At 43.5% G+C, this 23,976-nt stretch overlaps 2 protein-coding genes across 8 annotated transcripts; both read right to left on the bottom strand.

The window, feature by feature from the left end:
- Positions 1 to 10: 10 nt before the first annotated feature.
- LOC120450339 (protein encore) lies at positions 11 to 23,591 on the bottom strand. 7 transcript variants are annotated; one of them, XM_039633310.2, is made up of 14 exons: positions 23,350 to 23,591; positions 11,184 to 11,632; positions 8,734 to 9,382; positions 8,581 to 8,676; positions 8,365 to 8,521; positions 8,128 to 8,281; positions 7,743 to 8,066; positions 7,471 to 7,685; positions 6,652 to 7,002; positions 4,295 to 5,204; positions 3,624 to 4,233; positions 1,856 to 3,567; positions 1,694 to 1,793; positions 11 to 1,597 (listed from the first exon to the last, which is right to left on the bottom strand). In XM_039633310.2, the coding sequence occupies exons 2-14, from the start codon at positions 11,607 to 11,609 to the stop codon at positions 1,542 to 1,544; spliced, it is 5,760 nt and encodes a 1,919-aa protein (XP_039489244.1). In that variant the 5' UTR covers positions 11,610 to 11,632; positions 23,350 to 23,591; the 3' UTR covers positions 11 to 1,541. The 7 variants fall into 7 exon arrangements, with proteins under 7 accessions (XP_039489244.1, XP_039489245.1, XP_039489242.1 ...); XM_039633311.1 differs by having other exon boundaries at positions 8,365 to 8,506; positions 23,350 to 23,590; XM_039633308.1 differs by having other exon boundaries at positions 8,581 to 9,382; positions 23,350 to 23,590.
- On the bottom strand, positions 15,392 to 15,713 carry LOC120450341. Its single transcript, XM_039633315.2, has one exon. The coding sequence runs from the start codon at positions 15,625 to 15,627 to the stop codon at positions 15,490 to 15,492; it is 138 nt and encodes a 45-aa protein (XP_039489249.1). The 5' UTR covers positions 15,628 to 15,713; the 3' UTR covers positions 15,392 to 15,489.
- Positions 23,592 to 23,976: the final 385 nt, after the last annotated feature.

Raw genomic sequence — 23,976 nt, 5'->3', positions numbered from 1 at the left:
ACACAAGTTGTAACTTTAACTAATCATGTGGTTTTCTTTTTTATTATACTTTTCGATTTTCGCATTTTGTTTGTATTCTTTTCTTTTCACTTGCCTATATATTATTAGATGGTACATATACATATGTAGTTACACGCTAAGCTAATTATTTTGTTTAACAATAAATGTATAGCTGCTTGACTTCTCCATCTTCTACTGATCATCGTACTCCATTGTCTGTTTTTATTTTGCTTACGAGTTAATAACGAATTTTAGCTGCAGCTTCTTTGCATTAAGGAACAGAAAATTATACGGAAATTCTATTTCGAAAGAACATAAACGTAATAGGGCAAAATATTCAAATCAAAAATCAAATTTAACAAAATTTTCATTAATTAAAATTACAAAATAATAATAATTGACTCGCTAAATTATAGATGTAATTTATATGTAGATGTTATAGGTCGTCTTAAATAAACAGATTTAGTGGCTGTGTCGAGACTTGTGTCGAAGAGCATTTCACGAATTTTGCTTAACAAAATTAGATATAAGACTCGCCCCAATTCTGGCGGCAGATTTGGGGATCCTTGGGTCCAGAGGGCCAGGCTGTCCGGTCGGGTCGGTCGTTTGGTTGATGGAGTTTCTGTTCACGCTTCTGCTTTCGGTTGAGATGTCTAACATAATTAAAACGCATTCAATTAAGCACACCAAAGCAAGGCGATATTTGAAATTTGAAAAACAACTGTTTGGTTTTTTGGTAGCAGCTTTGTAGGTGATAGGTTAAAAATAGTATTCGAGAATTCTTGGAGATTCTCTTGCTTTAGCGTGCATACAGCGCAGCGAACGTCTCTGATTTTTGATTCCATCTCTTCTCGAAACTAAAGTCTACCTGAATATCCTATATTATGCTTGAGAAGGGAAAAGTGGAAGGGGTGTGTTCAAGTTCGGTCCAGTGTTCAGTTCGAAAGTACGTTTTTTGGGGGGCGTCGTTGTGTGTTCATTTATTGCTTCTCCGGGTACTAGATTTTGTTGTTTTATTAAAGACTACTTGTAATGGCACAAAATATACAGCATTCAATTCTTTCTTTCTGTAGCGGTTCAGTTATTGTAGCTATATCCGTACAATACTCCTTAACTATAGAGGCTATATGCTATGCTTTGTCGGTCTCCCCCTTTCCCATCGCTTGCTGCGGAAGATAACAGTGATGGCTTTGCTCTGTTTCGCTCCCCGGCTCTCAAGTGGTGTTCATGGTGTGTTTGGATAGTTTGGTTTGGTTTTCTGGTGACTTGGCGACTGAGTCCCTGCCACGCCCCCTTCCTGTCCAGCTGCTACCAATAGTGCCCGACAACTCTGCGGCCAGCACTCGACGAGTTCTATTCTCCTCCTGCGCTGCTCTTCCATTTCCATCCGTTTGTCCGGTCCACTACCTCTGGTTTTATGTTTGTCAACTACGTTATGTTCCACTAGATTAGGATGCTATTTATATTTATCTTAGGTATGCCGTTATGTGTATGTAGTTTTTGCTTTGCTTGGGTATCCTATATCGGTTTTCCGGCTGGCTTTACCGCGGACGCGAACCTTTGTAGTTCGGGTTCGGATGGCGACTGGGATGACGCGCTGGAAAGGATGCGTGCAAGTCGTTAGCTTTGTTTTTTGTCAATCAAATTTATGACATTATACAATCATAGGGCGTTTCTAAGGATCTGTACTCACCTTGTATCATCATTGTGGGATACATGCCGGCCACCTGCGCCATTTGAGGCCGGATATCGTTCGACGGAGACCGTCGACTGTTGGGCAAGGCCACCGAGGGCTAAAATATAATATAAATTTATTAGTAAAAGTGTCCATCTTAGGATTTCAGCGAATACTCACATGGGCAAAGTACGTCTGGCCATACTTGAAGTACACACCGGACGCCCCATTTGGATTGTAGCCGCCGAGGGCGGCAGCAGCGGCCACGCCGCTCAGCACCGCCGCCGTGGCCTGTTGGCTGCCAGCAGCTGCGGCGGCGGCAGCGGCGGCACTGTGGTGCAGCTGGGCAGTGGGAATGTGCGAGCGGGCGCCACCGCCGCCACCCGGCTGATGGCCACCATTCGAGCCTGCAGCTCCCGAAGCGCCACCTGCTACTCCACTTATTCCAGCATTTGGACCTCCACCGCCTCCGCCATAAAGCGAAGGTGGCGAGGCATTCATGGCGGCTCCGGTGGTCTGATCCAGCACCACAAATCCTCCAGAGTGGCTAACCAGCGTGGGCTGTGGCTGCGGTGGTGGTGGGGCTGCTGCGTTCGGCGTGTTGGCAGCACTGTTGCTCTGGCTGCCCACAATACTGTTGGGCGAGTTGTTGCTGCTCTCGTGGCTGCCACTTCCTCCTCCATTGGCGCTGGGCGAGTTCCGTTGGGAGACACTGCGTCGGTAGTCCTGGTTCATGGACTTCTGACTCCGGAAACTAGCGGCTCCGGCGTTTAGGCGCACCGGTGGCTTGGACTCGTAGCTGGTAACTCCAGGGCTAGAGTTCGATGCATAACTAGGCGGTGGGCCACTGATCAGCGGCAGCTGGTTGGGCTTGTTATCTCGCTTCACACCCATCGTGTGTGGTGGTGGCCCACGATGTTGGTAGGAATTGGCTCCACCGGATGAAGAAGCACCGCCCAAGCTTACGCTGCTTGGCGAGGCACGCGGCGTAGGCTCGTTGTTAGAGTTCAGCAGAGGAGTCTTTGCTCCAGAGGTGATGCCGCCTAGTGGTACCGAATGTCTTGGGTTGTAGCCGCCTGGATGGTAGGGCTTACGTACTCCCACTGAGTGTGCTCCTGAGGCTCCGCCGCCATGATTTCTCTTCTCATAAGGCGAGGTGTAACCCTCGTTGCTGTTCTGGCTCTGGTAGTAGTGCGGAGTGGAGCTGTTGCTGTGATAGCCACCGCTGTTTCCGCCGCCACCCGCACTGCTGCTGCCACTGCTGCCATTATTTGGAGCCGGCGGGGTGCTGAACAGCGGTGCTTGTCGTCCAGGAGCCGCTGGAGTGCTAGGAGCCGACTGAGAGGCTCCCTGATCCATGTTACCGCCGTTTGAAGGATAAAACGGAGCCGCTGTAATAAGAGCATGATGGGGAGCACTCTGTGGCGGTGGTGGAGGCGCCTGCTGCACCACCTGAGGAGCCGTGGGAGGACCTCCTAGCCCTCCGGCTGCTGCCGCTGCCGCCGCTGCGTAGGGGAAGATATTCGTTGGGATCAGCGCGGTGGCGTGTTGGGCGGGGAGAGCGTACACATGGGCACCACCCGCACCACTGAGATCCGTGCCAGTCGTTGCACCACCGTGGGCCAGCGTCAGCGTAGGCAGCGCATGATATGTGGTGGTGCTGGCCGCCGGCGCAGCGATGATCTGGGCAGAGCCCGCTGACGGATGATGAGCACCACCGGCATGAGCCACCGAACTTGGTGTGTAGCTGGGGTTGTAGTGGATCGAGCCACCGCCTGGTGTGCGCTTAACCCGAGTGCCATAGGCATTGGAGGTGACCACGGATCCATTGCTCGAGTGCTGCTGTTGCTGATGGTGCGGCTGATGCGGTTGGTGGTGCTGTTGCCCTGAAACTAAAAGGTAAACTTATATAAAATGTACGATTTAAGGGGAGATTTATTTTAGTTACCTGAAACCACCGTTGGTGGACCTGTGGTTGTTCCAGCTCCCGTGTGCGGCGCCTGCTGTTGCATCGGAGGCTGACCCACCTGCGGCTGGGAGGCTACCATAGGTGCGGCGGCCACTGCCTGCTGGGGCACATAGTACGAGATGGGGTGGTAGTAAGGGTAAGAGTATTGAATCGGATACGGTGCCATCGGAAGCTGTTGCAGCTGTGCTCCGCCACCCGGTTCGCTGGAGTAGATGAGCGGAGCCTGGTAAATCGGCGTGCCATTTGGAGCCGCTGCCGTGGCGAACTGGGCCGTTGGATAGGCAGCCGCCGTCGCCATTGGCATCACTGTGGTGGCTCCCGGTCCGCCCGGCCCCGTCTGGTATATGGCCTGCGCCGGGATGAGTCCCTCACGCGGCTGCTGTGCCGGATCAAAGACAGGTATCATGTAGGTGCCGCCAGGTATCTCTCCGCCAGCCTCCGGAGAGGCAAATAGTGTCTGAGCGGGCGGATGACTGCTGGTGGTCAGTTGGAAGAGCGGCTGAGAGGCACCACCGGCCGTGCCTACGCCTGGTTGCGGATAGGCGGCATAAACCATGCCCTGCGGAACCGCATAGATGCTGCCATCGGGCTAAAAGGAGAATCAGAACGTTAAATAGTGAATATAATATAATATTTCAAGATGGACTCACCCCCTGCTGATATGTGGTGGCGCAGTAGGGCGCAGCCCCATTGGGCGTAGTGGTAGTGTGAAAGACGGTAGAACCGTCTGGCGCTTGGTAACTCTGCGTGTACGTCCATGTGGTGGTCTTGGGCTCCTCGACGGCGGCACTGGGTGCGTGGCTCTGGCTAGGAGTTTTCACCTCGCACTGGCTGTAGGGCGTGGTGCTGGGCGACACCGATTGGAGGTCACAGTTCACCTGAGTCACCATTGGGAGCGGTGTCTGGCTGGATGGGAGTTCGGTGATGCCCACCGAAGAGGTGGCAGAACCGGAAGAGGAGGGTCCAGCCATGGGTTCCTGTTCCTGCTCCTGCGGCAAGGCAGCCTCCAGTTCCAGCTTCTCGCCCACGGCACAACAGGCGGGTATGTTCGGACTGGTGGCCTGGTTCTTGTACTTCTGCACCTCGATGCGGTCGTAGTTCTTAGTGGATGTGGAGGTGGTGATGCTGAGGCAGGCGGTGGCACTGGTCAGGCTATCACAATCATCGCCCTTGGTGCTGGCCGAATCCCCGTTGCCGGAAAGCTGCTGCTGGACAGGCAACGATTGCTGCTCGTAGCTCTCGTATCCCTCAGAACACTCCATTCCAGGAGAGTGCGCCTCCTCCTCTGCATAGCTCTCGGTGGAGCTGCAGGACAGCTCAGTGGTGGCATATTGCTGGGATGACTGCTGGTGCAGCTGCTGTGACTGCTGCAACTGCTGCTGATGCTGCTGCTGAGAGTGTTGCTGGTGCTGCTGTTGCTGCTGATGTGGCGACGACTTGCGGTAGTTGTTGTAGCCGCCGGAGGAGTTGTTACCCTGGTTCTGCGATTGGTATTGATTGCCCGTGTGCTGGAGCGCCTGGTTGGGCGGCAGATTGGACGGGTCGTAGTGGTAAATGGAACTGCAAAAATCGAACGTAATTATAAGCTTTTTGTACATATGTGAACATGGTTTTGCTGATAGGATTGAGTGTGTTATTCGGGTATTTTTTCTCGCTCGGCAACATGCAACGAATAGGAAATTTAAGAATAAAGAGTAGAGGACTGCGATTAAAATAATCTTTCACAGGATTAGAAAACCCAAGTGTTTCATAAAATGTTATGTAGACTCCTTTTATTTTAATCGCAGTTACGTAAAAGGAAAGTACAGTCGACACAAGCGTCTGCTGACAGAGTTTCCACAGTTTTGTGGTTTTTTAAATATTTTTCTTTGCAGTGTGCTAGCGACGCGACGGCAGCGACAGACACTGAGTATTATATAAGAGTAATTGAAAAAAACAACAACAACAAATGGCTTGATTGATTGGATTGATACAATGCGATATGCAAATTGAACAAACAACACATAGGATATATGACGACAACACTGGCAGACGATAGACGATAACACACGATACATTCAACTCATTCATTCGATCAACGCTGAAGAGGCAAGCTTGGTGATTTTATTTAGAACATGAAAGGTGGAGTACTTTGGCTTATATAGTGAAAAAACGATCTCGATTTCGTGTTAATATGGTGTCAATGAGCGTGGCAGTAAAGGCACAGAATCAAGAGATGTATAGACAGGTGAGGCGAATAGTTATATATTCGAAAGCAGCTGGTGTTGCGCTTGGTGTCGGGTAATTTGGTTCGAGTTTAGGCAGATAATTTACAAAAACAACATCGATAGGTCTTCACGAAAAATGAAAAGCTAATAATATTGCATATTTCACATATAATAACGTATTAATATTTATAAGTAAATAACAAGGCTAAAGTTATATAGGTATAATTTAAATATGGCTAGATATTTGGTAGATATTAGGCTTCAAGCAAATAACTTTTCCGCATTAAACACAGATAATTATATAATTTTATAAATAACGTGTAAACTATAGAAGTATCTAAGCAAATAACTTTATCACAAATATATAATTTATCAAAACTCCGACGAGTTGGCAGAATAAAATTATGTTACGTTTTATTTAAAAAATATTACGTTAGGATATTTTAGGATATTCAAAATAATTATTATTATTTTTTGTATACAAATTTGAATAAGATATGCTCTACTAAAAGTTGCTCTTTAACAGTAAGTACATTTAATTAATAGAGAAAACGTTTAACAATAGTTTACCAATATATTTGAAAACATTATATATATATAAAACTGTGTTCTAAAGCCGCACTTGTCGCTTTGTTCATTGTTTAGTTAGAATATGTGTAAATCGAGAAAAAAAACTAAATAAACGGATATACCAAAAGCAATTGCAGTAAACGAATGCGATAATTTTGCAGCGATTTCTGTATTATATTTTTTAGTTGTTTGTGTGGTTTAATTTTCTTGGTTTAGTTTTTGTAAATTACCCGTCTGCATTGACAATTGGTTGGAGGGTTTGCGGATCAATGAGGAGGCTGCCAATTGGCACATTCGAAATGTCTGTAACGGCCCAGACAAGTCCCGACGTTCCCGACGAGCAATTGGACGTGGACGATGGATCAGCCCCGGTGGCTTCTGTTCCCATTTCCACGGAGGATACGCTGACTGCTCCAGATCCTCCACCGCAGACAACACCACCCGATGACATGGGTGGTGCCACCCGGCTGTGGTTCACCATGGATGGATGGTTTAGCTCCGGCGTCTGCCTGTCGCTGCCGTAACTCGTGGGCGATGGAGTCACGGAGTCGGAGCGCACGGACTGGGTGCGCGTCTTGTAGCTGGACGGTGGGGAGTTCGAGTTGGTTTATATGTTGGTTGGTTCATTTGTTGTTGTTATTGTTGTTGTTGTTGGGATTGCATACAAAAATGGTTTTGGTTTGGTATTTTGGGGGGTATTTTTTTTAAGTTTGTCAATTTAAAATTATTCATAATTTAAGAAATGGAGCGAGAGCGATTTTGAGTTTGGGTACATGGACATGGTTTCAACATAAAGTTTACCCTGCTGACCGGCTTCACTAGATTCTTTAAATAAATAGTTTGGCTTAATAAATGAAATTATTAACCGCTTCTTAAAAAAGCTGCCATTTTCAAATAATTTAAAAGAATTAAGTGAAACATAAAATAATCTAAAATACTTATTCCTATGAGAAGTTTATCTAAACAAAATATGAATTTGTTTAATTCCCGTCTCAGTGAAACCGGTTACTTTTAATGATTTTGAAGAGACAGACTTCAGGGCTACTCACCCACTGCTGGAAGGAGACAGTCGCCATGGAGTGCTGCCAGTTGAGTCCTGCTTCACAAAGCCGCCGCGTCCACTTTTAATCGAGGTTGTTGAGTCGCCGCGAGGCAAGGAATTGTTGCCAGGACCTCCTGAGCTGGGCGGACCTCCGTAGTTGCCAAAGTTGTGCGACTTGGGCACGGCTCCACCGGATCGCATGCCATCGCGAGATTCCGTGGACTACAAGATTGGATATAAGTTATTTGGAATCTTGTGCTACACTGTGGAAACTCATACATTTTGCATCTGCAACATCTTTCCATTGGGCCTCTTGGGTCTAGGTGGCTGAGACTGCTTCTGCTGTTGTTGCTGCTGCTCCCAGCCACCGTAGCATTCCTCCTCGCCACCTCCGGAGTATCCCTCATGATTACCTCCTGTTCGACTAAAGATGCGACTGCGCGCTCTATCGTAATCCTCCTCGCGCTCTTCGAAGCTCTTGGCCTTGCGATCCAGAGAAAGGGGGCACAAGTACGGTGACTGACGCACCTCGTCGAAGCTGTGCGTGTCCCGCTTCAGAATTGACTTGCGTGCATCGTCGCGCACCAGCGACTGGAAGCGGATCTGAAAAAGTATCGATTAAGTAATTAGTAAATATTAAATGCGCCCGTGCGCGACTAAGTACCTCCGGTATGCGCGTGTTCTTGGCCACGGCCACAATCACACACTGCTGCGTCTCCGTGTCCACATTGTGCTCCATGCCAAAGAAGGCGGCAGTGCGATGGATCAGCATACGATTGTAGGAGGAAGCTGGCGGAAAGCGGTACTCACAACCACGACTGCAAGAGAAAAGGGGTAAAGATGATTATATTTATAATAATTAGTTTTAAAAAACTTCAATCACTATTTTCCTCCCACCCACCTATTTTCCTGGACAAAGTCTATTAGGTCCTTCTCAATCTTCAAGAGGATGTTGCGATCCTTGAGGTTCTTATTGAGTGTGTCCCGAAAGAAGACCAGAAGATCGGTCCCACCATAGTCCGTGTACTGCTCGCTCGAGTTCTCTGATTGATGAAAGACTAGAATCAGTGAGTGATGAGCCTGGGTATTGGCCAATTGACGAAAAGTCGCCACTTACCGCGCGATATGAAGCCCGAGGTGTTGTTGCTCGAGTTGTTGGATAGGCCATTGTTGTTGGACATGTTGCTACCGTTGCCGTTTCCACCGCCGCCTCCTAAATCAATGCTGCCAGATGAGCTTCCACCGAGATTCTTCAACCGTGGTTTGTTACCTTTGGCATTGGTGTTGGCACGATGCTTCTTGCCGCCTCCTCCACCCCTGGGCTCATAGTGATACGACTCCTCGTCATGGTTGTTGCTCAGATTGCTGTTCTGGCTGGACATCTCGTGGCGCTCGTGTCGATCATGCCGCTCCGCCGCCTTGTAGTTCATCCCCGAGTTGTAGATCACACCCGTCGATGAGTTGTTGTGCGGCTTGTTGTCCAAACCATTGGCCTTCAGGTCGACGACGAATTTCTTGTTACTGCTGTTATTGTTATTATATTCCATGCCGCCGCCGTTGCTGTTGGTGCGATTGTGTTGTCCGCCGGATTTCTTTGGAGGCGATAGCTTTGGGAACTCGGCTTCATTGCTGAGTGGCACATTCTGCTGCGGCTTTGGTGGCACACACTGCTGCTGTTGCGGTTGCTGACTAGTGACAATCACGGCTGGCGTCTCCATCAACGGCGAGTTGCCCCTTCCAGCTGATTGTGCTTTGCTGCTGCTGTTGATATTGTTATTGTTATTATTGTTGTTGTGCTCGTGGGGTTCCCCCTGGAGCTGCTGCTGCTCGGAGGCAGCCCGCGGCGTTGGCGTGCGAGGTGGCGAAGTGGACTCACGCATCGCATGGCTGCGCGTCAGATGTTTGCCCTTCATGTTGCCCTGAAAGCAAAACCAAAAGCAGGCGTCAGGTGAAGTTATTAGATTTGAATTAGTAGCAAACGAATGTCAAAGTTGACCAGGGTTGAAGTGAGTAAGCAGTCAAACCTTCAAAGCCTAGAATAAATGTTAAATATTCAAACTGTTCCTAGGATCGCCAAGTTTATTGAAACAACTACATTTTGGTTCTGCACGGTACATAATGTATACTTCGAAAATAACAACAAAAGGCAGGTGTTCAAAATCAATCCATGATGCAATTGTTTGGCTCATTGAAATGTGTAAAACAAACGACCCTCACACGGGAAATTCCGTAAAGGTTACCGGGAAGTACACTCCGCTTGGTTGCCGTGCTAGGCTAATATTATATATGACATGTATACCTTATGTAGTCCGCCCCAGGATTGCCTTTTGACATTTTTGGCGCGCTGAAGGGCAGGAGAAAAACCAACGGATAAGCGCAGTCAGGCGTTCAGTCTGTCGGCCAATCGTTCAAGTTTAGTCATCAGGCACATTAATTACGTTCCTTTGCTATTTGTTTTTCCCCATTGATTTTCTGCTATACGAAAACTAACGAAACTGACATCATTAATCAGCTGTTGAAGTCACTTGACGTGGCCAATGGGCAAAGTTAACACTTGAAGCTTCAATAAGAAGCAATTAAGAACTCAACCAAATACCAATATCACTTTAACGAAAACTTAAATGGCGTTTTTGGTGCTTTTCAGAATTTTCCGCATTTTCTTTTCTTATTACTTAAAAGCAAGTAAGCGTAATGCAATTGACAGATTGTTTGAAGGAAAAACTTTGCTGCCTAACCTTCAGGCGCAGCTAATTTTCCAGTTCTTGAAACTGGCATTCAAAGTGATTTCCAGGAATCTGGTACACCCATTTAATTTTCGTTGTGGGAAAAATCAATAAATCGACCTTGGAGCCTCGCAGCAGCAGCATTTGCCAGTGAGTGCTCCATTATGTGGGAGAGTGGGTGAATCGAGGGGGTGGCCAGGAAAACCACTCTATCGCCCCGCACATAAACAATGATTGACGATAAATCCTGCATGAGCAGTTAACCAAGGCAACCGGCCGACGGAACGACAAAGCGACCAACCGACCGACAAACCAACCAACCAGCCCACCCACCAACTCACACATAAACCTTGAACTCTGTTGGCAAAAAGCGTTTGGAAATGTCTGGGATTGTGGGACAGCAGCGAACTGCTGCAGGAGCAATCAGAAACACGATTACCAATTGCAACACTTTGCCCGTTCGTGGTCGAAATGGGGAATTTCCAGCAAATGCGATTCGCAGAACCAAAATCCCCCCACGTCCCCCCATCACCGCCCTTTTGGACTGCCACTGACCTGACCCAGTTTACTAGACGTTTTTTGGGCGTGTATCCTTAGCTCGAGAGTTCAGTTCATGGCTGCACTTATGTGTGTGCATCCTGCGAGAGACACGGAGAGATATCACAGGCACCACAAGAGAGAGAATTGAGAGCACAGCCGCAAGGATGTTGAGTGTGGAGAGGAGAACCCAACTGCAACGCGACACCTGACTAGACCTGACCTATATATAGCTCTTCTATAAGCCCTGCACTCGCCTGTTTGAACCACATAGTACTAACCTATTTTACGTGGTATATAAAGCATTCTAAATGGATTCCTATGCAATGCCCATCCTTAAGCAAATATGATTAGGAAATATTACTAATGCACAAGGGACAAGGGATACCTTTTGCTAGATTTGAACTAAACTGAAAAAAAGTAATGGTTTAAAATCTCGTGGGTCTTCGGCAATACTTACTCGTCTATTGCCAAAGCTGTTCTGTCGACCCAAGTTGGAGGATCCAGCCGCCGACTGGCACTCCTCGCCGCAGTTGTTGTTGATGTTGTTGATGTTGTTGATGCTGCTGCTGCTGCAGCTGGCTGAGATTGTGGCAACGGAAGTGGAGGAGGATGTTGCCGCTGCGGATGTGGCTGCTGTGACTGTTGATCCTGTTGCTACGGCAGTGGCTGCGCCTGCGGCTACGGGTCCTGATACTCCTGCTCCCGATCCAGATCCCGATACTGAACCCAATCCGGATGAGTTGGCGCTTGAGGCAACGGCGGCGTTGGCACTGGCAACAACAACAACGGCGGCCGCAGCGACCGCTGTTGAGGCAGAAGCGGCGGAGGATAAATTGGTTGGAATATTCGTAGCTAGGGCTACTTGAGATTTTGTGGAACTCATAATCACAGTTTATGTCAAGTGTACTGTAACGGAAAAAGATTACCTCAATGATTACCTCAATATGTGAGTTAAACTATTGCATTTTGTTTACAGGGTTTTATGTAGCTCCAAAAATGTATTAACAAATTTTCATTATTGGTTAGTTTTGTCTTTTATTTCTTGTTGGTTTTGTTGTCTGCGGCTCATAAGAATTTTTGCTTAGTTTTTCCTTTAGTTTAGTTTATTTGTACGAATATTTTGGTTTTTATTCTTTCAGAAAAAAAATCATATTTGTCGAAAAGTTACGGCAGTGCAGTTGAGAGAATATTTTTTTATAAAAAAGGTTGAACCAAAAATCTCTAACGCTGATGTTTTCACTCGTTTTGCTTTGGTTTTGTGCGACTTAGAATAGTTTACTTTTAGTTTAGTTTTTAGTTTATTTGTTTTTTTTTATAAGATGCAAGGCTTAGTATTTGTAGATAAATAGTTATTGTATTGGATTTTCGTGGCAAAAAACTTTGCGAAGGGAGGAAAAATAAAACACTATTTTAAGGTATTTTGTTCGTTATTGTGGTAATTGAGTTTTAAAACGATTTGGTTGTTTGTTTGTTGTTGTTTTCTTTAGAACGTTGTTTATCACATTTACACCATATCACCGAAAATCAGAAGCTGCCCTCACTTTTTGGTCTGTACACTTGCTCGATTTTCCCAGTTATTTTGTTTAAAATTTTATTTTACGCACTAAACACTTAGGTTGCTAGTTCTATAATTAATTTATATATGTATGTATGTATATTGTATAGTTAAAAATATTTTAGTTAAAGCTTTCTTTCTTTCTGGTTGTTTTGTGATTATTTCTCTCGCTGCCTTTTCCTTTTCCTCGGCTTTGTTATTTGTTTGCTTGTTTGTTTATGTTTATGTTTATTGAGATATTTCCATCTGGTTGTCTATATAGTTCAGATTCTTTGAGGATTTCTCTGACATCCTGTTGTTTCCTGTGGCACACATTTTACCATCTGCAAAGTTGGAGGAAGTTTAATCGAAGGCTTTTCCCCAAAAGAGAAAAATGCGCAGTCGATAGAGAGAGAGAGAGAGTCGGAAAGCGAGAGAATGGAATGAATCCCTTTAGCAAAACTGTGTATCCGTGTATCACACACTCGTAGACAATATGACCTTGTTTACGATTTATTTTGATATTCAAACTGCACGAGCCGAAAGCCGAGAAAATTTCATGATGCGAATATTGCCCTCGGCACGATTAGAAGGGTGGATATTCGCCTGCTCTCTGCTCTTCTATCTTCAGGGCTCCTCAGCTCCTGGCGAATATCCTTATAAGGACACCACTCACACACACACACACTGAACACCCGTAACAAGCGACTGGTTCCCTTTCAGCGTAATTATCTTGAGTTTTTGATTGTCACAATTTATGGAGTAGGTAGCTAATTTCGTTCACTTTTTGAGCCTACTCACAGGGGTTGAGCTGAACTCCCAAAAAAATTGTTTCAAATTTGATGTTTATCTGTCCGAGTTGAATGGACTTTGCATAAATAACTGAGGCAAGTCGGTGTTTGCATCGGCAAGTAAAGGAATCTCGGTTAAGGGGGCTATTCTTTTCGTTTATATAATTAAAATTTTCTGTGTGAAGTTAAGGGCAACGGAAAGTTCCCAAAAAGTTCTATAATAGCTGAAGGAATTAACATTTTTCATTTGAAAAAAGAACGAAAAAAAGTCACCAAACTTGGCATCGCAGGGAATCTTTAGAAATCCTTGTCCTGCAAATCCCATTTTAGGAAAGCACTTTTGTAAATGAATATTTAAAAATGACTTTAGTAAGATCTGTAATAAATATACTAACAAAGTATGATGAAATTTTTAAACGACCTTGCTTCATTTTTCCGAAAGCGTTTAGCCCTAACAAATTATGGCAATTACAATTTTCCTGTCGCTTGTTTGCCACCAATACTGATTTAAAATGAAAATACCAGCGAAGCAAAAGAATAGATGAATGAAGGTTTCGCGAAGGCCCTCCCCCATTTTGGGCCAAAAACACCTGGCCAAATGCGAAATGCCATGACAGACGCAGTGAATCTTTTATTCTGGGAAATACCCGCGAAAAATGCGAAAGGCGAGTGGAAGCGAGAAACGAGATTTGGAGAATCGCACGAGAGAAAAGCGAAAAAGTGGGCAGGTGACAGATGACGTAGCCGCCTTAAAAAGAAACACGCATACGACGTGTGGCACACGACCAAAACGAAGGTGACGACGTCGTCTTCGTTTTTCCACCGCTTTTCCTTTTCCCATTCTAACGGCTTTCGGTGGAAACGAGGCGAAGGCAAAGCCAACGACAAAGTTCGCCAAACAAATTTGGGACAAGAGTCGGAAAATTGCATTCGGTTGAGGAATCTGAATCAGAACCAGATTCCCGAAAGGGGGAGGGCGGGGTGTGGAATTATGGGTTGCATGTGGCAGGGTATTACGACTTGGCCTTCCTGCTGTTTGGCTGTTTATAGCCGCTCACTCACTCACACACACTACACACAGCACACCCTCTCTTTCTTCGCCTATCGGCCTCTCCTTTGGACCGCCAGCCGCTGAAAGCGACAAACAAAAAGCTTCCTCGTAGTGACGAGTACTAGGAAATGTGTTGCGGTCGTCTAGTCTGCGGAGAATGAGCTGCAAAGCGCCTGCGTGGGAGAATCCAACAAAGAGAAGGGCCTTACAAATAGTACACTGAAGAAAATATTCAGAAATGTTTCCAAATCAACTGGCCTAGGTACTAAACAGCTAAAAGAATGTAATTTTGTAAAGTATAAAATGCTTCTAACGATACAAAACCCTCTCTGAAAACCATTACTCAAATGTAACTACAAAATTTCTTCAAGTGTATCCCCGGAGAGAGCATGGCGTACCTGCACTTTAGAAGCTCGAGCAGGAAGTCGGCTGCAATGCACCCGCAAAGGCGGCGCAAGGGAAATGGAAAATGAGCCAGCGAAAAACCCCAACAGAGCGAGGAAGCAGAAGAGAAAGAGGACGAAATGGGGCGTGCATTTCCACCCAGAGCCAGATTATAATTTGTTGACAAGTCGATGATAAGTTCTAAGCATGCAGTTTTTCACCTCTCGCGAGGAAAACTCTTAATAATTTGTATGTTGAAACGTCACCGTATGTCGAAAACAAAAAAATTAAAAGGCTGAATAAGAAAAATACGAAATGAAAAACGAACCCGAGGAAAAGAGCCGAACTCTCATATGTGTGTGTGTGTGGGGGGAAAAAACGTGTGCAACTGTGTATGTATAATACACCAAAAAGGCCACCGAAAAAAAATTGTCTTTAAACCAAATGAAAATTCCTCGCGACTCGAAAACATTTTTCTCGTTTTCGCACACATTTCTTTGCACTTTTTTTGTTTTTTTTTTTCTTCGTATATATATTTTTAAACACTCTGCCCGGCAAAGAGGCTTCCTTTTGAGCTTTACATATATCCATTTACCACTCGGTGTCAGCAATTTCACTCGCACAACTCGGTGGACTCCTAAAACCGATATTTATATTTTTTCAACGCGCGTGCCATTTGTATTTTCCTTCAATTTTTTTTTTTTTAGTTTTCACCAGCAACTCTTGTGTTGGGGAAGCGAAAAGCGAAGAACAGAGCCCCACAAAACGCAAAACCCCATCGACCATTGTTCTCTCTCCATCTCACTCTCTCCGGTTTTCTGACCCTCTCACTCGCTCTTTTTGTTATTTTTGTATTTCTTCTTGAAAAACTAATTTTCTCGGGCACTAATTTTTCTTGCCTCCGCTCGTTTGCTTCATTGTGAAAAATGTATTTTTAAGCTGCTGCTGTTGCTGTTGCTGCTGTTCCGCTTCTCCTATAGATGTTGCTGCTGCGAAGTGGCTGCTAGTTGATGCCAGTTGCTGCTGCTGCTGCTTGATGTTGCTGCTGCTGCTGCTGCTTTTGCTGCTGCGTTTGCTGGTACGGATGACAATGACAACTTTGGCAACGGCTGCGACAGAAGCGACGACCGCTGGCGGACATTATGGGAACACGGCCGAATGGATACTGGGCCAATTCGCTGGCGGATGGTCTCTTTTCCTCTGCGTTTCTCTCTAGAATCTCTCGGCTGAAAATCTCCTTCGTGCGCTAGTGCTTTTCCCCCAGAAGGGTGGCAAAAAAACAACAACAAAAAAAATATATAAAATAATAAAGCGAGTGTTTCGCTCTCTTTTTTGCTTTCGCTCGCGTAGTTGGAGAGCGCTGCGAGTGCGTAAAAGCTTCGCGGAAAACAGGTTAAAGCGTATGGGTCTCCCCCTCTCTTTTCCACACCCTAGCCCCCTCTCTCTCTCTCGCTCTCTATAGATATCCTCCCTACCATATAGTTCGCCCGATGCACTATGGGAAATTTGACCCATTTTTCTGGCCAAAACCCATTTTCTGAAAGTCGGAATATTACAATAATATTTAGTGTACGCATTCATAATTGACCAATCTTTAGTGCTGCATACCAGAAATTTTAATAGATGGCGCCACAACAAAGAAATCAGCTGTTAAAAACAGCTGTTGCGCGTACACAAAACAACAATCTGCAACATTAAGTTTTTCTTTCGTTACAAAAGTTCTAATATCTTTGGAACCAAAGCGTTAATTTCCATTCTGTAAAAAGTATTTTAATCAGTGGGCCTTCTATTACGCGTTTGCAATTCAATAGAAAAAAAAACCAGTGTTGTCCCAGTAATTTAGTAAAAATCTTAGTTGCTTTACAAAAGTATTTTTTTTTATAATGCCTTACTTTGAATAGAGATTTAAAGTGATTGCAGCAAATTGCATCAATGAAATATACCTCATGTTGTAGCTTATTTAGTTCTTGTTCAGATTATTGTAGTTTTAAAAGCCACTTTTACCGATTCTGGGAGAATTTATAGATTTTAGAATTAACCCTACTTTTCCAAATTCAGAGTAATCTCATGCTAAACGGGAGTTAAACAAGGCGGTTGCTGAATTGTTTCCTTATTTTTATTAGTACTATTGTTGTTAACTTCTGTAAAATAATTAAGAATATAAACTCTATCACGAAATCAGTTGTTTTGGCTGAGATTAGAAAAAGCATACAAAATGAGAAAAAGCCTTTACGAAAATTAATAATATAAATATAAGGGACTGTGCCACGCCCCCAGTTTTTGGGGTAAGTTTAGATATGGTCTAGTGCAAATTAATGCAAAAAAAAAAAATTAAATATCTTTATTCGTTCTGGAGTTATAAATTACAAAAAATAGAAAGGGCGGTGCCACGCCCACAATTTTTGGTATCATAAAAGATATGGACTAGTGTAACCCCATACAAAAAACACCAATTGAATATCTCTTCCCGTTCTGGAGTTATTAATTTAGGCCAGAAAAAGTGGTCAAATTTCCCATAGTGCGATGTCCCATGGCCCGGAGGCATAATGCTTATTGGGGTGGCATTTGCTCGAGACTCTCCACTCTGCAATCACTCGAAGAAATTATGCTTTCAATGGATAATGCACAAAAGCACGAGGGAGATACTTAAGCAACCCTTTAATGTTGATAGAATACTTCGCACCATATTTAACTGACATTAACATTTTATCATTTAGAGAAAACACGAACTAGTTTTTAGAGCCTACATTTGGGAGTTCTTCTCCACTCTTAAATATAATTAATTTAATTTTATATAAAATATAATTTCTGGATTGCTCGAACATTATAATCTATATCTTTTATAGATATTTTTTAATAATTTCATATTCGTCGCGTAATCATTTTTGCCAGTGTTCTCATCTACTCCTTCTAGTTGCTGCTGCTCCTGGTGGCTATTGTTGTTGCTTTTATTGTCCTTCGCGGTGCGTGTGCGTGTGTGTGCGTGCGCTGCGTAGCGAGTGCAGTTGTTGTAGTTCTTCTGGTTACTGGCCATCTCATCCTTTGTGTTTTTCTGCGTTTTTTGCCTATATATCCCTATATCCCTGCTTGCTTCTGTGGCTTCACTTCCTAGCAGGCCGCAAAAGGACCTTGGACATGTGAGCATAAGTGCGTGAGAGGGGGGAGAGGAGGGAGTCCTGCAGAAGGAGCGAGGAAGGGGAGCGAGCCAAACAGGAATGTTATGGCACAAAAGAGTAAAACAAAAACCTCGTAAAAGTCGATGGAAAACATGCTATACCTGGAAATCGAATTCAATTTTAATTGAATGTAAATACTAAAAGAGATTTTTCATCAAACCAATCTAAATCTCGGTTTATAACACTTTTAATCAAATTGCTTGTGTGAAAGCCAGCAGCTAAGCGAATGGCAAATAGTTTTAGTGGAGAAAGAATATATTCGACTGTTCTATATCCTTTAAAGTTAAAAACCAAAAACTAAAATAGATAGTCGATTTTCGCAATTTTCCAGCTTAATTTTCAGTACTAACTCCAGCCAAGTCTGCAACATTTAAGCCACTTAAAACTTATCCCATAAATCATCATATACTCTATATCGCACAAAAAACTTTTTCCAATTCAATTACCCTCGCAAATCACTGGCAAATTGACCAAAAAAGTGTCCATCAATTGCAGTTTTTCCGTCTCTTTTTACTGCCCTTTTGCCATCTCTCTTTCGCTTGCATATCTGTCAATTTATAGCCTGAAATTGCATTTGATTCCTGACGGGATATGCCAGTTATTTTATTTGCCTCTGAGTCTCATCGTTTTAGTGGGCAATAAAAAAGCTTTTAGGACCTCGTTGCTTGCGGGGCGAGAGGGAATTCACGAGGGGCGAAAATAAGCGAGGAGCGATAAGCAGGCGACAAATATTTCTTTAATACTTTTGCATACACCCCCATACCAAGTTGAATAGTATTTACCAGTTTATTGAAATCCCTTCATGTGAAGTCTGCAATTTTGGGCTGAAAGTCAGGTGAAGCGTGTCCTAGATTCCACTACAAACACACACACAACCCACACCCATACAAGCACATACACACTGATGCGAAAGTAGAGATTCCACCACGAAGTATGCAACATAATTTTAGTGCAAACAACGCAGTAAGCTCGACTATTTGCCCAGCGGGACCTTGAATTTAATCAAAGTTACTCCAGCAATCTATCTCTTTCGTGCTGCCATCTCGCTCTGGCAAATTGCAAAATAATTCGCATCGATTAGCCAAATGAGCACCCTTTGCTCCCATATCATATCATCCCATTTTTTGCTATCAAAGGACTTCTTGTAGCTTTTATTTGCATCTGGGGGATGTTCAAATGCGTCGTAATAAATAATTGATGTAAAATGCTGGGAATACCAGGAATCGAACTGGGAACGATGGCAAGGAAACAGAGATAGAAAGAGAGGGTGAAAAAGGACGAGACTGTTGCTTCCTTGTCGCTCTCCTCCCTTCGGTTAATGTAATTGCATATTCGTGAATGTCGCGCCTTTCGCCTGCAATTACGACATCTTATTTGGGTCAACGCAGAGAGATTGCTCTCCAGCGACAGAGAGGGGGCTAGCCGGAGCGAAAGAGTGGGCGATATGCGAATAGAAAAAGAGAGGTTTATACCCCGCAGAAAGAGAGGGGCCGAGCCTAAGCTCCGTCGCACGTGTGAGCTTAAAAGCGCATCGCATTTCGAGGCCAAGTGCCGAGTACGAGGATACGAGAATACGAGGATGCCAGGATGCGAGGATACTACCAGCATCCGTCTGTCACTTCCGCAGGCAACTGCAGTATCCAAAAGGGGCTCTCACTGGCGGGTGGGAGGTAATCGTGGGGGTGTCCAGTGGGTGTGGCCTGCGTTGGCCCAGTTTAGTTGGCCCACAGGGCAGAGATATGCAGATGCAACTGCACCGATTTCCTGCTGGAAATTCAATTTAAATGTTGTAATACCTGCATTCCCCCCGGTGACTAAAGGTTACCAGCATTATCGCAGTTAGTAACAGGAAATTAAGGTATTGGTAGGGGAATAAAAGGGCAGTGTTTGCAACACGAGTATTCCAAGTTTATTTCATTGAATAAAAATGTTCGTATTACAATGGATATGTTATTTATCACTAGTATAAACAAACTGATGTATGTATATTTTGATTTGATTTACAAGTGTATTCACTGCCCGCTTCTTAAGTATTTAGCTAATACCCCAATGTAACTTCACTGCCCATTTAACCTTTGCAAAAGCAGCCAAGACATTTTTCAATAATAGCCCCAAGATTACTCTTTAGTTAGTCACAGGTTTTTCGCACCACACAAATTGTAGGTTGAGCTGCGAGATGGCCATAATAGCCTTTTCTTACGATCCTTCTGGGGAATATTAAGCAAGCAAATCTAATCTAATTAGTCGACAAATGCCAAAGCAAAGTCAACTCTTGCCCGGCTGAATCCATCCACTTTGGATCCCCCTTAACCCACCGGTGGCCCCCCTGTCACTTGCTTAACACCTCGACGACTGTACGCCTCCGCCGCCTCGTTTTACGGCGCAATTAAAATGCTAAATGCTTTACGACACCGCCCAGAGGGGGTCCTTTAATTAATTTGCCTGTGACAATGACTGGGCCATGCCATGTCTCGTGTCCTGACGGTCATGAAAGGTGTTAACAACAAACGCCTGGCGAAGAAAGCAGGTGTAGGGCGGACAAGGCTACCAGCACCTCCATTCACTTGACCCAGACAGACAGATGGAAGAGGCGACCCAAAGAAGACTTCATTCAAGCGTGCAAAGCTTTTACTAAAACCCTGATGATGACAGATCTTATCCAGTAACATGACAAACATTTCCATTTCTTTATTCAAAACTAATTCTAATCCGCTAGTTTTTACAATAATTAGACATATCTCTCTGATAAGGTAAACAATTTCAACACATTTTACACACCTCAAAGCCTACTATCTCATTCAGTAAAATCTCAAATCTTAAAACTTGTGCCAGCTAACGTTTCAGCTGACACACGACCAAAAATTTTAAGGCCACGTTTAGCAACCTTTTGAGTTCTGCGGCACAGAGCTCAAAAAGCCGAGCTAAGCACAGCTGGCAAAACGAGTATCCTGACTAGCAGATGTCCTGTAAACTGCGAAACTCATAGCATACTCATAGCCAAAAGAGAAAATATTAATAGAAGTAGGAGGGCTAGACTTCCAGTCTCCTCAATCATTCATTTGGCATATGAGACATGCCCATTGCATACGAAAAGGGGCACCTGGGAGCCGACATTTGGGGCCATTTGATTGTTGTCTTCGGGTTTCCCCGGCTTCAGTCCACGTAGTCCCAGCCGTAGCCACCTGCGGGAATTATGAAATATGCAAAAAGCATCTGCACGGGCCTAGAAACACCCAACCACCCAGTCACCTTCTTCGCTTTTACGGGACTAGAATTCGCTTGGCATCGCAACTTTGTCTGCGGATGTCTAAAGGGGACATCGGTGGGGCAGGTGGTGTGCGGAAATAATGGGGCTCTTTGAGCCAAATCAAAATCAAAAACAAAACTGGCGCAACCGATGTGATGTGTCTGCTCTTATCACAGGCGATTATTCATAAGCAGTAGACTATATAAAATACAGCGCATCTTCGTTAAGAAGTAATCACCAAAATATTAATTATTTTAAGTGCATACATACATATACATACATATATAAAAAATTATTTTTTAAATTGATACCACCTTGAAAACATAAAAACGCTTGTAAATGTGTTTAGAAGTATGAAACAAAATATTTGCAGTTAACAAAAAACTGATCATTTATTTGTCCTCTTTTTAAGTAAAGACAAGAACGACCAATATTTTTGAATTTTTAATAATGCTGACTATAAACATTTTGCAATAAATTTCAAAATACGTTTTCCAACTAACAGGAGTTCGCCTGCCCGAAAAATCGAAATGCGAAATCAAAAGATGTGCGCCTGCCAGAATGCGTTTGAAAATGTAAATAAAATGCCATCCGATAGCAAGTGGCATGAGCGAAGGCAATAAATTAATTTACACAAATTCTCGACATTTTCGCATGAAAAATGCTTCGGTTTCGCGAGTTTTTGCAGTAAGATTTCTGTTCACATTTTTTTTGTTTGTGTAATGAGTGCGAAACGGACGGCCGAAGCGAATCCGAGCGCAACACAATCGACTAACTAAGTAGCAGCAGCCACTAAGACAACAACTACAACATTGTGTGACAACGACGACATTTCGTTTAGAGCATCAGCCAAGATACATCATCCTCATCACTGCATCATCGGCCAAAAACATCATCATTGGTGGAATCATTGGACGCAAGTATTCGAATAAAACAATAAACAGAGAATAACAAAACAGCGACGTTTTAAGTATAAATTTATATCAATGCGAGTAAGTATACAGTGGGCACTTGCATTGAAAGACCACTACATTTATTATTTCTCAATTAAGGATCGAAATCCTTTCTTTTAAAAAAGTATTCTAATAAAGCAAGAAAGGAATTTTAACAATGAAACTTACACTTTAACCACTTTTTGATTCTCAAGCTTTCTTGTTTAAGTACTGACTTCGAAGTTTAGTTATTAACCACAATCACTAATTAGGTTTAATCATCACCTGTACTCAAGTATATTTGTGTGAATTTACCAAAAATAAGAACTATTTTCCCCGGGGTTTCGGTGTTTGGGAGAGCGAACAAACAAAAAAACCTGACGACATTATTGCGACGCCAGCGATGTAAGAGAATTGGAGACAAATGCGAGAAAGGCGCAGAGAAGGGGCGGGCTGATATAGCCGGGCTAGTCGGATGATTCGCAAAATAGATTTTCAATAAAACCCACTCGAAAACGCCGACAATGGCGGACGCAGGCCAAAGAGCCATTTCGAATCTATTTTAAACACAAACAAAAGCATTCTCTATAAATCGAGCAAATGCGAAGAGGAAGAAAACTTACAAAAATGTTGGCAAGAATGCGATATGTCACCAGAAGTTGAGGGTTCCTATCGAACTGGAACGCACATTTTCGGGTTTTGTAATTTTAATCCTGAAACCTATGCATTAAAATGTGCATCAAATATAGATAGGTTAAGCTGAAAGGACTAGCATGTGTGGAAAATAAGAAAGATAAAATGCACAACTCCTCCATGAAACTGAAATCCTTCAGTAAGTACTCATAATAGTGCCGTATTATAGTTTTTCACTTCTTTTTGAATAAACCTAATATCAAAATAATACAATATAAATATAATATGATATGAATAAACCTAGTATCAGGATTTGAAACACTCACACCTACAGAATTCTATGCTAAAATATAAATTAAATTAAATATACTGAAGGGCTCACATAAGATGTAATCATAGAATTCTATAATCAACTATTTTACTATTTAACACTTCAGCCAGTAACCAACATAATTAACTATTTTCCGATATACTGATATGTATTGTGAGCGTGAAGGCCATGAACTCCTGGTATTAGCCATGCTAGAACTTTCCTTCATACCCCCAACGAAGTTCTTCGGCGAACAAAAATCCCAACTAACAACTCCAATTAGACATACAGCCCGGAATCAGATAACGGGGCCTTCCCGGCAGCACTACTAAAAGGCATATACTACATACATACGAACATACAGTGGTGATAAATATGTATGTGGACATGTGTGTATGTAGTGCACTTTAAAATGCAACCGCAACCGGCGGCTGCAAAAACCGAAAATGTTGCAATTATAGTAATAAGCACACACTATTAATTTACAATCCACATCATTTTCAACGCAAAATGTGAAAAAAGGATAGTTCTAATGAATTTTCGGGACGTTTTCTTAGAAACTCACCATTTTCAGTTCTGCTGCCCATGGCGAGTCGTTGTTGTTGCTTTTCCTTTGGTTGATCTTCGTTTTGATTATATGCGATTTTCCGACTTTTCCGGGTTGGCGAACAATCTGCGGAATCGGCACTGCAGTTTTCAACGATTTTCGCGGTGTTTTCCAAGTTTGTTTAGGCCTTTGTGGCACGCATTTTCACTCGCGGCCCTAAAACATATATATGTTTATTAGAGCTGGCACAAAAAGCGATGGCTGTTCGATATTGATGTTGCCAGATATTTCAAGAGTTGATCGAAACTTCATCTCTATCGACTATCGTGCGCACTTGCTTTATGCCATACGGTCCCATTAAATATCGAAAGGACGAATAAGACAAGAAAGGCAGATTAACGGTTTAAAAACGTGTTTATAACTTAAAAACGTTTTTAAAATCGTTTGTTTTATTTAAATAAAGAATTATTTTCTTATTTGTTGACGAAAAATAGTTACCTGTCCCGACTTACTAGAAAAACAAATTTTAATAGGAAACCTTGCTTAATCATCAAATGCATCTCACCTTTTTACAGGAAATATTTAGTTCAAATAAACGTCAAAATTTAAAAATAACTTTGCAGAATAACAAATAACAAGTCTTGC

The sequence above is a fragment of the Drosophila santomea genome, chromosome 3L, assembly GCF_016746245.2.
Source record: "Drosophila santomea strain STO CAGO 1482 chromosome 3L, Prin_Dsan_1.1, whole genome shotgun sequence".
NCBI lineage: Eukaryota > Metazoa > Arthropoda > Insecta > Diptera > Drosophilidae > Drosophila > Drosophila santomea.
This window is presented reverse-complemented; position numbering and strand designations above follow the sequence as displayed.

Coding starts and splice junctions, on each gene's coding strand:
- LOC120450341 (XM_039633315.2), bottom strand. CDS start 15,627: ATGTCCGCCAGCGGTCGTCGCTTCTGTCGCAGCCGTTGCCAAAGTTGT.
- LOC120450339 (XM_039633308.1), bottom strand. CDS start 11,609: ATGAGTTCCACAAAATCTCAAGTAGCCCTAGCTACGAATATTCCAACC. Junction 4,234..4,294: donor CCACCACATATCAGCAGGGG/GTGAGTCCATCT, acceptor TTCTCCTTTTAG/CCCGATGGCAGCATCTATGC. Junction 1,794..1,855: donor GCCAGACGTACTTTGCCCAT/GTGAGTATTCGC, acceptor ATTATATTTTAG/CCCTCGGTGGCCTTGCCCAA.